Source organism: Carassius gibelio, chromosome A19 (assembly GCF_023724105.1).
Source record: "Carassius gibelio isolate Cgi1373 ecotype wild population from Czech Republic chromosome A19, carGib1.2-hapl.c, whole genome shotgun sequence".
Taxonomy (NCBI): domain Eukaryota; kingdom Metazoa; phylum Chordata; class Actinopteri; order Cypriniformes; family Cyprinidae; genus Carassius; species Carassius gibelio.
The window spans coordinates 17150231-17162961 of NC_068389.1; the positions used below are offsets into that span (position 1 = coordinate 17150231).

Below are 12731 nucleotides of genomic sequence, written 5' to 3' on the forward strand. Positions count from 1 at the left end.
AGGGATTTTGAAACATCCAGTTTCCATCGACACTCTTTATGATATATCCTATATTAATCATAAATAAAAGTTTTTATTTATTTATTGTAAACCCATTGCTGATGTATTATTAAAACATATCAATGAGGTGATTCAAGCCCTGGTAGTTTGTTCAAATAATTGAACACTTAACTCTAATTTTTTTCTGTTTTTTTCTGCCTCCGTTTTAATAAAGGCACCTTCTTTGTACGTAGTTTTCTCTTAAACACTACATGGCAACAAAAACCAGAACAGCACTTCCTAAACACTTGTAGCAACTTAGCAAAAATGTTTTGTTATTTTTTTCCATAAGTGAGGATATTTGAAAAGTCATAATTTATGTGTGAAGTACACAATATGTTAAACTGGAAGTGAATGAAATAATAAATGAATTTTTATGAAACATGAGATATTATGAAATGCCAAAGTAACTGAAATTATCCAGGAAAAGGATATATATAGTATTTTTGTTTGTTTGTTTTCATAAGTTGTCTCTCAAAGCTCTTTAAGATTTCTTTTTACTCAAATTATCACATCAATATTTATTATTATTTTTTTATTTTTATTTATTATCATTATATACATTAAGACCTGAAAATATAGGCTATAAATGTCTCCTTCAGCATCTTTAGACCTGTATGCAATTTTTATTGGTCTTTAATGCAGGTTAAATCTATCTAAAAAAATCACAGTTTCTTAGATCAATTTAAGTTTGCCTATGCTTGCATACATGCTATTCAAGTTCCCCTGTTTTATTCTTTTATTTATTTTGTATAATTTGTCAGTGGAAAAACTGTATTGAATTTTTCGCTGTTGTCTCTGGGAAATGTCATGAAGCCTTCACTCATTGAATCACACTGACATCTGGCGGTAAAACTGTGGGTAGCATTCTGACTTCAGAGGATACTTCAATGTGTGCTGCATTTTATCAGATTACTGTTTCTAGTTATTTTTGTTTATAAAAATCAGTCAAAATATGAAAAAATCTGCCGTCTGTTTTGTCCCAAACCTGCATAAATTTCTTCAGTGGACCACAAAAGAATATGTACAACAGAATGAGTCTCGGTCACTGTTCACTTTAATTATATGCTTTTTATTGTTAATGGTGACTGAGTTTGCTAAAACTGTACATAACATTTAATTTTGTGTTCCACAGAAGAAAGTCAAACAGGTTGAGAACAACACATTTAAACGCTTAATGTAATGAGGTGTCTTGGATTGGATTGGGGAGCAAGTTTTTCAGCTCTGAAATATAGAATATATATATATATATATATATATATATATATATATATATATATATATATATATATATATATATATATATATATATATATATATATATATATATATATCACAAATAAGGTCTAAATTAGATTATGGTTGTACTGTGTATGGGTCAGCAAAATCTGTGTTAAATGAATTGGATGTTGTGCAGACACAAGCTTTAAGAATATGTTTAGGGGCAATCAGAACTTCCCCAGTGTGTTCACTTCAGGTTGAAGCAGGTGAAATGCCTCTATGGCTACGAAGGAAACAACTGGTAGCCAACTATTGGATTCATTTAAATATGGCATGGGGACAATCATCCAACAAAAAAGGTACTACAGAATTGTTGGGAGAAGGAGAGGAGAAAAAAAGGAAAGTTTTGGTTGGACAGGAGATAATAGCAAAATAATAGCAAAATAAATGGATGTATATGAAAAAGAATGCTGTGGTGTGGACTAACAAGCCAATCTGGACAATGGAAAATACAAAGGTGGACATAATAAAAGGCTGCAGTAGGAGTACAGATATAGTCAGTGAATATTATAGATATATGGACAATATGTACAAAGATGGTATTCAGATTTTTACAGATGGATCAAAGAATTTACAATCAGAGGCAACAGGATCTGCTGTGTATATATACCTAGTCATAATGTGGGAGTAAACAAAAGAACATCTGTCAAAGTGTGTATACAGTCGAGTTGTATGCAATATTACTAGCATTAGAATGGACTGAACAATCCAGATGGGACAACATTGTTATATGTAGTGATTCTGTTTCTGCCCTCATGAGTATAAAGTCTGGTGTGACTAGCAACCATCAGGAATTACTTTATGAGATTTAATTTACAAACTCAAAAATAAGTAGGCATGGGAAAAACATTACATATTTATGGGAAACAGCACATGTGGGGACACAGGGAAATGAGAGAGTAGACAGACTGACAAAAGAAGCAACAAAAAAAGGAAATATTGATGTCAAAATTAAATTATCAAAAACAGAAAGGAAGAGTTTAGTGTGTAAAAAGATAATGGGATAATGGCAGCAGCAGTGGGATAATGAAATCAAAGGGAGACATCTGTACATGATACAAAATAGGATAGCCATGAATTAGAAAAGGGGGAATAGGAAAGAACAAGACTGAGACTGCACTGAGGATTGGACCTTGCAAGTTAAACAAAACTCTTCATATTATAGGAAAACACCCAATAGGATTATGTGATGAATGTCAGGAGGAGGAAACAATTAATCACATCTTTATATCATGTAAGAAATATATACTAGAAAGGCAAGAGTTTAAGAATCAGCTACGGGAAATATGTGTATTAGAATATAATGTTAAAAATATAGTAACATATGGAAATAATGACCAAGGACGGAGATATTTGTTTAATTTTCAAAGGAGAACTGGACTGGAAAGACGAGCTTAAATAAAAATTGAGTAAGCTAGAATGAAGCAACAGATGGCAGTAATGGTACACTATGGATGCCAACTGCCGTAAAAATCCAATGAAGAAGAAGTATTTGACCACAGAAGAAGTCGAGGACTAAGGAAGTGGCCTAAACGGGGGAAAAATAATTTAACCATTTTTACCTTTTAGTACGCGTTTTTTGTCTTTTCAAAAAAAAATTGAATGTTGGTGCACAATAGCTCATATCGCTAATATTTCGTTGATTCTCTTGGGCGAGGCTTTACAGTAGGTGTGTCGCATGTTTTTACTAAATGCTGAGTGAAATCAGTCTTCTTGATTAATGTTTTCTGTACTAATGTTACATTTTTTTGCATTTAACTGACAAAGAACATACTGTGCGTATAGCACTCAATAAAACAACTCTGTGTCTTATTTAGTTTGGCGAGATGGCTGATTTATTGACAGTGTACGACGACGATGAGAAGGCCTACGGCTTCATTGACTGCAGGGTAAATCTGTCTGAGCCGAGTTTACAAAAACAGATATTTATGTTGTTTTATTAAAGCCTCATGTAAATGCATTGCCATAACTCTATGGCACTTATATTGATGAGTGTTTTTCCTTAGATCTGCGATAAACGAATACGGGGCGAAACCCAGTACAAAATACACGTGACCACATTACAACACATGAAGGTAAGGAGAGAAAATCCAGTGTTGTGACTGAAGGAGTACCGATAATGATTGGTAATAACTCAACACCAAATCGGTATATAAGAATGATTTCTGAAGAATAACGTGACATTAAAGGCTGCTGAAAATGTACCTTTGCCATCACAGGAATAAATTACATTTTTAAATATATTAAACAGAAACTGTTATTTTTTATTGTTATAATATTCCACAAGATAACTTTTTATTGTATATTTGATCAAATTAGTGAAGCCTTGGTGAGCATAAAAGCCTTTCAACAGCATTAAACATATTTAATTGTTCTAAATAAATTTTTTGACTATTGGTACATATATACAGTTTAGTAGTTCTGTGTTTCTAAAGTACTATTAATAGATTTTAGGTGGTTTTAGATTGTAATACTTTCATAGATTGTAATTGTTTCATTTTACTCACTTTTCTGCTTAATTCAACTTTAGGACTTCTAAGTAATAGAGATCAACCAGTGAACAACATTTTGCCTGCTCATTTCCTTTGCATGTCTTAGACAATGTATACACAGGTTATTGCCTTGTATACAGGTCATGTCTGCATTGCTTTATTAGTCACAAAAGCAACTAATTTTGCTTTTAAAGCACAGTGGACACTGGAGTGTTTTGGGCTGTTCGATGACTTTTCTTAGTCTTTAGTATAAGACATTGAGATACCAGTCCAATTAGATTTCATTTTAAGGACCAAATCCACAATTTTATAGGTTTATAGGTTTCGATCACATGGATCTTCAGTCTCCTGAACAGATGGAGATGCTTGAAACAACGTGTGTTTTCTTGTACAATTCTGCTTATTTGAGAAGATTCAAGAGCACTGTTACATATTGCAATGTTTTTGTTTTAGTCTGAGGGCATCCTCACACTACTCCAAATAGTTTACATCTGCACTAAAATGGGCAGTTTTTTGACAGCCTATAGCCATTATGGCTGTTGGTGGTGCAACAAGATGATGTGCTGTTGGATGCTGCATACTAAAATGGCAAGAATTGTCCAAATCTGCCAGTTCTATTCTTAACTGGCTGGCCACCATGTTTCCGGGAGTTGGAGGGAACCGGTTTTCTTTTAAAGTTTCTCAGCTGCTCCTTGTTGCTCTCATTTTCCAAACTTTGTGAGATTCATGACATTGAATCTTTGGAAGATTCTCCGAGTGACGCTCCTCGAGCATAACTATATGTTCAGCTTGATTTCAGATTTCTGCATGGGAAGTAGTCTGACTTATGTTTGGTCAAATGGGAATTCTGACCATACAGCTCTCACCACATTATTTCTTTAAGTATCCTCTGTGATACTGATGTGCCTTTATAGCTACTGGCTACAAAGGGCTGGAGAGTAAATAATCCAAATGTATTTCTTTTATATCCCTTAGAAATGTAGTTGTTTTATAAAATAACACAGGATACGGAATCTTGTTTGTGTTATTTGAATGACTTGTAGTAAGTATGTTCTAACTGGACTCAGAACATTCTCATTCAGATCTTTTGGGCTTTTACAGTTCCATGAAATGTTACTTTTGTGAAATTCTTCATTATTCATCTTAATTCCTCTCATGAACAAGTGAAACCCAACCTTGTAGTTTTTTCTGGGAAATTTTGGATTCATTTTCCCATACACAATGCTTCTTTTTGGTTCTTCAAGGTTGAACTTTTTATCCAGAATGATACACAATATGTGTCCCAGTGCTTCTGGGGTTAAGTGCCTTAATCAAAAGCTCAGTGAATAAAGAAGGCATCCCCCGATTGGGGTTTGGACCATCTACCGTGACAACACTCTTTGTTGCCTGTGTGTTATTAACCTCTGTTTACTTTATTTCAGTAATACAAGTATGCACTCCCATGAAGTGCACATAAGTAAAATGTATAATCACCTGTGCCTGTTTTTCCTCCACTGTTAATCACTTCAAAGAAAGAGGACACCCTAGTTTCACAAGGTAAGTAGTAAACGTCACACCTTTGTCCAGAATTACTTCTAATGTCTAGGCATCTCACGGCCCATGATTCTGTTGGATTTATTCTAAAATTGAGTTTATAGGGTTCCTGTTGTTAGTCCTTATAGTGTTTAGTAAAAAGTCAGATCATATTTTGTTTAGACCGTTATCATCAATCTAACAAGACTATACGAAATGTCCTAAAATCTAATTATTTAAAAGCATGTGTCTGTATCATATCAAGAAAAGCAACAGAAATCTGAAGGAGTTTGTAAGTATTAAAAATGTCAGGTGTCATCTCATTGGTTCAGAAGGGTTTCCTTAGAGAAGGATGTCCTTCTGCCATCAAAATGTATGGACATTACAGCTACAAAACTCAAAGGATTCACCACAGATGATAGGAATCATCACAAGAATTGATTTTTGTCCCCAAAGAGATATGAAGACTTGACATACAGCCAAGTATGGTGACCCATACTCAGAATTTGTGCTTTGCATTTAACCCATCCAAAGTGCACACACACACCGTACAGACACACACAGAGCAGTGGGCAGCCATTTATGCTTCAGCTCCCAGGGAGCAGTTGGAGGTTCGATGCCTTGCTCAAGGCCACATAAGTCGTGGTATTGCCGGCCCGAGACTCAAACCCACAACCCTAGGGTAAGGAGTCAAACTCTTTAACCACTAGGCCACAACTTCCCTGCGACTTAGAAGCTACAGGTTTTTTTTGGCAGCCTGTCAAGAAATAGAAGACAAAGAAGAAACCAAATCCTTCCGGAATTATATGGGCCTGGACTTTATCTATTAAGTGGTGCAGTGAAACCATGGAATATTTAAAGGTCCCGTTTTATGCGCTTTTTTGAAGCTTTGATTGTGTTTACAATGTGCAATATAACGTGTTCATGTTTCGCGTGTAAAAAAACACAGTATTTTCCACACAATTCACCTATCTGTATACTGCTGTTTTCACTGTCACAAAAACGGGCTGATGACTTCTTTGGTCTATGAAGCCTCTCCTTCAGAAATACGTAACGAGTTCTGATTGGGCCAGCGGTTCCTGTGCTGTGATTCGACAGCAGCTGAGAGCAGGCTGCCCTCCTGGTAACGTGATTGGGCTAGAACGCACGTGCTGGAGATGTATTTATAGTCACAGCAGGAGCGTTTTTACTGATGAGATGCGCATGAAAACCGCATTAGTTTTTTTGCACAGCCCTAACATCTAGTTAACAAAGTTAAACAGCGTTGCCCTTTGTGTAATAAGTTACAGAAACTGTAAAACGCACCAACTTAAATAATAAAATACACTTACCAGTTGTGGTCCAGACAAAGAGGGAACTGCTCCATCTTTCAAGAATAATCTTTGTGCAAATCCGGCATTAAACTGATTGAGATTGAGAAAGTTGTCCTCAGCAAAATGAGCTGCACATAGTTGTACATGTGCATATTTAACTCGGGAACCGAGTTAAACATAAATTGTAACCATTAATCTCAAAGTACAGTGTTCCTGGGAAGCCCAAACAAAGGTGATTGGACTCAGAGATGAAAATAACAGCGTTTCAAAGACATGGCGACAAAAACAAACAGCTCTTCCTTCTTTTCCGTCGGAACGCAACAAGGCCATGCCCCCTGTTTGTGAATTCATGTGGGCGGTGGTTAGTCAAAAAAAACTTTTAGTGACGTCATTACTACAGGAACTACAGATATTATTTATACTCTAACAACAACGTTACACACTAACTAAAGTTTAAAACATGGAATCACGAAGAAGGGGACCTTTAAGAAACGGAAATAAATTCAAAGAATAAGTGAATCTGTTCCAGGATTTTAGGGGGGTTTTGGGTGACCTTTCAGCTTTGTGTGGAAGGTTGGCATGAATGGTAAATGCAACTTTTTCTTTCCTATTGTGCCATGGATCAGATTGAAACTGCTTCCTGAATGAGAAAAACGTGATTTTGTCTATTGGAATCTGATTTGACCGCTGCGATCATTTAATGTAGGTGACAGGTTGTTATGGGGAAGTATTGAAACTCATCTGGCGATTGGACAACTTTATTGTCCAGCCTTTTCTTCTCTAACGATGAGTATTTTGATGTTGCAATGTCTTTGTGAGGGGATGGGTATTTAAATCATGTTTTTGATTTGAAAACTACAAAGACATGTCTAAATAAACGGCAGTGTTCATGTGGATATATAAATCCTTAAAGATCTGTAATATTGTCAATTTAAGGTCCTTATGGTTCAATTCATTGTTTGTGCCCTCCAGTGAATTTATTGTTTCCCCGTGTTTGGTGTGAGGTGATTAACTTGTAAATGTGTTCCTTCAAAACATTATAAATGCTGGAAATAACACAGTGCTTGTAATGTGCTCAGCAGATTTTTCTTTTGCCATTTCATAACATCCCCTTTACAAAAGCAGGCATTGAGAATAACACAAGCACAAGTAAGAGTGCCATACACATTATGTGTATGGACAGTATCACAGGTGGATAAGTATGAATTTCTGTAGCATCTTCTGGACTGATCACAGTCCTGGGGATGCTGTTTTTGCTACAGTGATGATGTGTGACTACTAGTACAATCGGTTTGCCAACTCATAACCTGGGCAAAACCGGTTTCTTGCATTATAAAAGATAGCTTTGCTATGAAGCTACTTCTACTTCTTTTGATGCTGTTGGATTTTCTCAAAGCTTTTCAGTTTCTAGAGATCTGAGAGGCCCATATGGATCCTTAAGTAAATTGGATGAACTTGTTTCAGCGCTATTCCATAATTCGAGACCAGATTGTCTTGTCTTTCATCAAGTTGAGTCTTTCATGATGGCTGAGAATTAGATGGACTCCCTGGATTTTGAAGGAAACGTGATGTCTTTCAGCAGAGATATGGTGGCAATGGCCGTTATATTCCAGTACAAATGATGACACAAGAACTGTTGGACCTGCCAAAAAGCCTCAGGTGGACATTTGCTTTGCTTTCCATTGGATTCAAGAATTCAAATGGAAAGCAATTTAGTTTTAACACTGAGAGGAGTCTTCATCAGCTAATTTGAGGGCATTTTTCTCAACCGATAATGCCCCGTGGTTCACTCGTACAAAAAAAAAAAAAAAAAACTTACTGTGATCTGACCTATTTAAAAAAGGTAGAAACAATGCATGACCATGCACTTTTTGCAGCAGGGTGGGTATGTTATCAGACATTTTGTGCAGATTCTGCTGCAGTAGAAGAAACAGGATCTTTCAGATATTAAGAATATATTTTTGAATATTTATAAATTGCTGAAATGATAATGTTTTATGAGTATATTCTGTCCTTACAGGAGCGATTCCAAGACAACCTCCACTGCCAGAATGGAGAGACATCAGAGAATATTTGGAATACCTGAATCTTGAGGAGCCCATTATTGGTAAGATAACTTCAATCAGGACCAAAACTATTAAACTTACCATACCATTTAAAATAATTGAGTAAAGTGGTCTTAAAGGAATGGGTAACCCATAAATAAAAAGTTAGTCATCATTTACTCACCTCATCTCATTCCAAACCTGTATGATATTCTTTCTTCTGCGGAACATGAAAGAAGAGTTTGAGATTTTGTTAATATTTTTCAACTGTTTTTTTCCATACAAAGAAAGGCAATGGGGTCCAAAATAACATTTGAAATTTACACAAAAAAAAAATAGATATTTACAAAATATATTTTCCTTATTTCTTTTTTCAGGTCTTAACTCCTTGATACAGGTTCCTGATCATGTTGCTGACGATGGCAAAACTGTGTTAAAGTACAAGTGCCGAATGTGTGTTGTGGAGATGGACCTTTATAGCATGGTGGCCCATATCATTGGACGCAAACACAGACAAAAATACCTGGTATGTTGGCTTTGTTCCTCGTTAAACGTTTACCCTATTACTGTTCAGAGTGAAATAAATTGATTACATTAGGTCTGTCTTGGCAGGAGCTGAAAAGACCTGACTTGGTGACATGGCAAGACAACAATCAGAAACAACCGGGCCTTGTTGCCAGAGCCAAAGCTGCAGTAGTTGAAAAGCAGGAGGGATGGGGAAAGCCAGTGGTAATATAATCGAAGGGGATTTGTTGCTTGTAAAAATTGATTATTTTGAAGAGTTTTGTACAGAACACATAGAAATATTAATTCACTTCAGCTGTAACTTCATTCTAGGCACTCAGAAGACCACAAGAGAAATTAAGAAATGTTTTCCAAGGTGAATATTTGGCTATTGAATCAGCAGCTGATTTCTTTTATAGTACAGAATTTAATTTGTGTGAAATTTACATATTTTTGTACCCTTTGTTACTAGCAGGAAGTGAATTTAGGGCCAGTGATCCCTATGGACAAGACCCTTTCCCTGAACAGGTTCAAAAACAGACATACTTCGATGAAGACCTACATGAAAGACCCTATTATACTAGCGATAAGTATGACCAGTACAATAGACCTAATCCAAGTCATGGAATCCCCCAACAATTCTATACAGAAGAAAACCGACATCAAAAACCTTACGAAGATGCTGACATTCGAAGAGGACTCTCACAAGGTGATGATTATCCTGAAAGAGAAATGCATATTAGGCCCTATGATGACCAGGGTAGACGGAGACTTCGTGAAGACTATGAAGGAGAAATTCTCGGTGGAGGACTGTTCTCTGGAGGAAAAATAAACCGATTTAATGACAAAGACCTCCGAATCCGCCCTGAAGCATCTGAATATCAGAAAGAGCAAATGCAAGGTAGGCGGAATGTAGATTATGAAGAGAGAAATCCTGCCATGAATCCCATGTCAATGCATGGAAGAAGCTCTAATGAGGAGAAAAGAGGGACTGTCAGAGAAATGCACAGTAGGACTTGGGACAAAGCTAATGAGGTACAAGGTTACCGCGCTATGTTTCAACCCAGAGATCCAAGAGCATATTCGCAAGAAGCGACTCCAGCTAAAAAGAAAAAGAAGAGCAGATTCTCTGATGCAACCGCAGAGGAAGTGGCACTCGCACATACAAGGTAATTTGATAGTTTCATGTCACATTCAGAAAATTGGTTGCTCAGTGTTATGAAATTTGATGGATCAAATTTATACTAGTCTGGGATTTTTTATTTACTTACTGAAATTCTTATTTCAGACATTCAAATAAATCCTTCCCCAAAGAGAAACCAAGAGGAGCGCCATTTAGAGCAAATCCTTCGGTAACCCTTGTTTACTCTCAATTCCATTTTAGTAGAAATACAGTAGGGATTCTCTAATTCTCACCTTTACATAAGCAGATAATGTGATTGTAGCTGGTCTTCATTTCTAGCATGGACTGTATTCCCATTAATCAAACTACAATTGGCTTCATCATTGTTCGCATTCAAGACACAGTGATGTGGTACATTGTGCCATATATACTTGAACATACAGATGAAGACTGTGGCTTGATCATGAACTAACCCACAGTGTTTATTGGAATACTAATTGTTTTTTTTCTTTACAGTCTTTAAATAAACAATTTGTGGATTCTGGAAGTACATCCCATCTTAATCCAAAACATGAAAACGTTCTGGACATACTTGTGAGTGCAGAATATTTGACAAACAAACAAAAAAAAAAGACTACCTGATAAAGTGGAGTTGTCATTTGAACATATTCTGTTTAAATTACAGGGTGACATCAAGATTGATAATATGGATGATGCCAGATTTCTTAAAGAAAAGCTGTGCACGGTTTTGAAAGAGTTCCAAGAAAGCAAATCCAGAAGTGCTGTGGTAAGCACCGTGTTATATGCCAAGAATGATTCTCATCTAATTCAGTCGAAATAACTGTAAACTATTTATCGTCGTTCATCTAAAGGGCCATACTTCACAACCTGTCAGTGATCACAGAGGAGTAAAGCAGACAGACCAGCGCAGAGATGCATATAAAGACCCAAGGGATGATCCGGATGGCATGCATTTAGAAAAGCGAGGTTTCCAAGATGCTAGACGATATGAAGACGATCCCAGAAGTTTCCAAGAATCCAGACAATATGGAGATGACCCTAGAATGTTTCAAGAGGTCCGACAAATTAGGGATGACTCCAGAGGTCTTAGAGAGACCAGACGTCATGAAGATGATTACAAGGAGTCAAAACGATTTGACTGTTATCCCAGTGGCCTTCAAGAAGCACGGCCGTATGCCAATGATCCCAGAGGATTTCCAAAAATGATGCTACAAGAGACCACACAAGATCTTCAAGAGAGGAGACATTATGATGAAGATCCTAGACAACAGGAACAACATTTCGAAGAATATTCAAGAGCAGACGCTCCAAGGAGCACTCAGGAGACAAGATATTATGAAGGTGATTACAGAGGCTTTCGAAATTTGAATCCTGAAAGAAATTGGGAGCATCAGAAAGCACGTTCATTAGAGCGTTTTGAAAACTGGGGCCCAGCAGATGTTGAGAGAGGTTTTCAAGGTAATCATAGACCTTTTTTTTTCAAAAAAATCTGAAGGTTAAATTTGTTTTCATGAGGAGCTAATGACAAGGTTTTATTATTTGTGTTTACAGTGCTTTGAAGAATTTGTACCAGTTTTTGTAAACTACTGATTGATTCCATATAATTATCTTGTTTTCAGAGAGCTTTGGCAAGCCTCCCGTTCACTTCCAATCAACTTCTTTACAAGAAGAAGCCAGGATGTATGCTGGGAGAGAACAGCAGAGGTCTCATCAGAATGACCATGAGCCAGGCAACGACCCCTACGACCCGTTCCAGCCATCATCCTCGCCACCTCAAGAAGCGTCCAGTCTTGACAAGATTGCATCAACGCTTCTGGACCTCGTGGCTCGTAGATGAAGTTAGGCTGATGAGTCCGTTCATAATATAAGATGGTTATAGCTTAACCATAGTCTACATTGATTGATCACCTTTATGTAAATTTATATAAAAACTTTTAATAAATGTAATACTGTTTTCATCCGCCCATACCACTTATCCTCACAGAGGGCTGGAGGTTATCCCAGCATCTCTGGCCACAGGCACAGAAATACTCTGAATGGATAGGCAGTCATTGTAGGGCTCACACAAACACACATACATTCATTCTGTTTTCAATTAATACCTAAATAGTCACTGCTTCCTCATTTTGTCAAGATTTGTACCCTGCTTGCTATTGTCTTTTTTGTTTGGTTTGTGTACTAAGAAATTGTAATGGGTTTTGTTCAAATGGTTTATAAGATTGACAAAATAAACAGTTCAACCCAAATTTGATTGTAATTTTTTTGCAATAATTACTTTTATTTAATAAAGTGACATTGGTTCTGATGTAGGGCATGTGAAACACGAATCTCAGGTTGTTGTTTTTTTTTTTTTTTTTTTTTTTTTAAACTTCTAGTGCCAAGTCCCCTTTTCTTTTCCCAA

The 12731-nt window shown here is 36.5% G+C and overlaps 1 protein-coding gene across 4 annotated transcripts; it reads left to right on the forward strand.

Annotated features, from left to right (window-relative positions):
- The first annotated feature begins 2800 nt into the window (after window positions 1–2800).
- On the forward strand, window positions 2801–12576 carry LOC127935496 (uncharacterized). 4 transcript variants are annotated; one of them, XM_052533412.1, is made up of 14 exons: window positions 2801–2989; window positions 3138–3209; window positions 3327–3395; window positions 5324–5348; window positions 8658–8744; window positions 9060–9208; window positions 9295–9411; window positions 9520–9562; window positions 9659–10355; window positions 10475–10538; window positions 10826–10903; window positions 10995–11096; window positions 11182–11788; window positions 11950–12576. In XM_052533412.1, the coding sequence occupies exons 2-14, from the start codon at window positions 3147–3149 to the stop codon at window positions 12165–12167; spliced, it is 2319 nt and encodes a 772-aa protein (XP_052389372.1). In that variant the 5' UTR covers window positions 2801–2989; window positions 3138–3146; the 3' UTR covers window positions 12168–12576. The 4 variants fall into 4 exon arrangements, with proteins under 4 accessions (XP_052389372.1, XP_052389374.1, XP_052389373.1 ...); XM_052533414.1 differs by having other exon boundaries at window positions 9662–10355; XM_052533413.1 differs by having other exon boundaries at window positions 2801–2985.
- The last annotated feature ends 155 nt before the right edge of the window (window positions 12577–12731 follow it).

What these genes read in the sequence shown, in the direction of transcription:
- LOC127935496 (XM_052533412.1), top strand. Translation starts at nt 3,147, where the DNA reads ATGGCTGATTTATTGACAGTGTACGACGACGATGAGAAGGCCTACGGC. An exon ending in CCACATTACAACACATGAAG is followed by an intron (nt 3,396 to 5,323) that starts GTAAGGAGAGAA and finishes ATCACTTCAAAG; the next exon opens with AAAGAGGACACCCTAGTTTC. An exon ending in AAAACGTTCTGGACATACTT is followed by an intron (nt 10,904 to 10,994) that starts GTGAGTGCAGAA and finishes TTTAAATTACAG; the next exon opens with GGTGACATCAAGATTGATAA.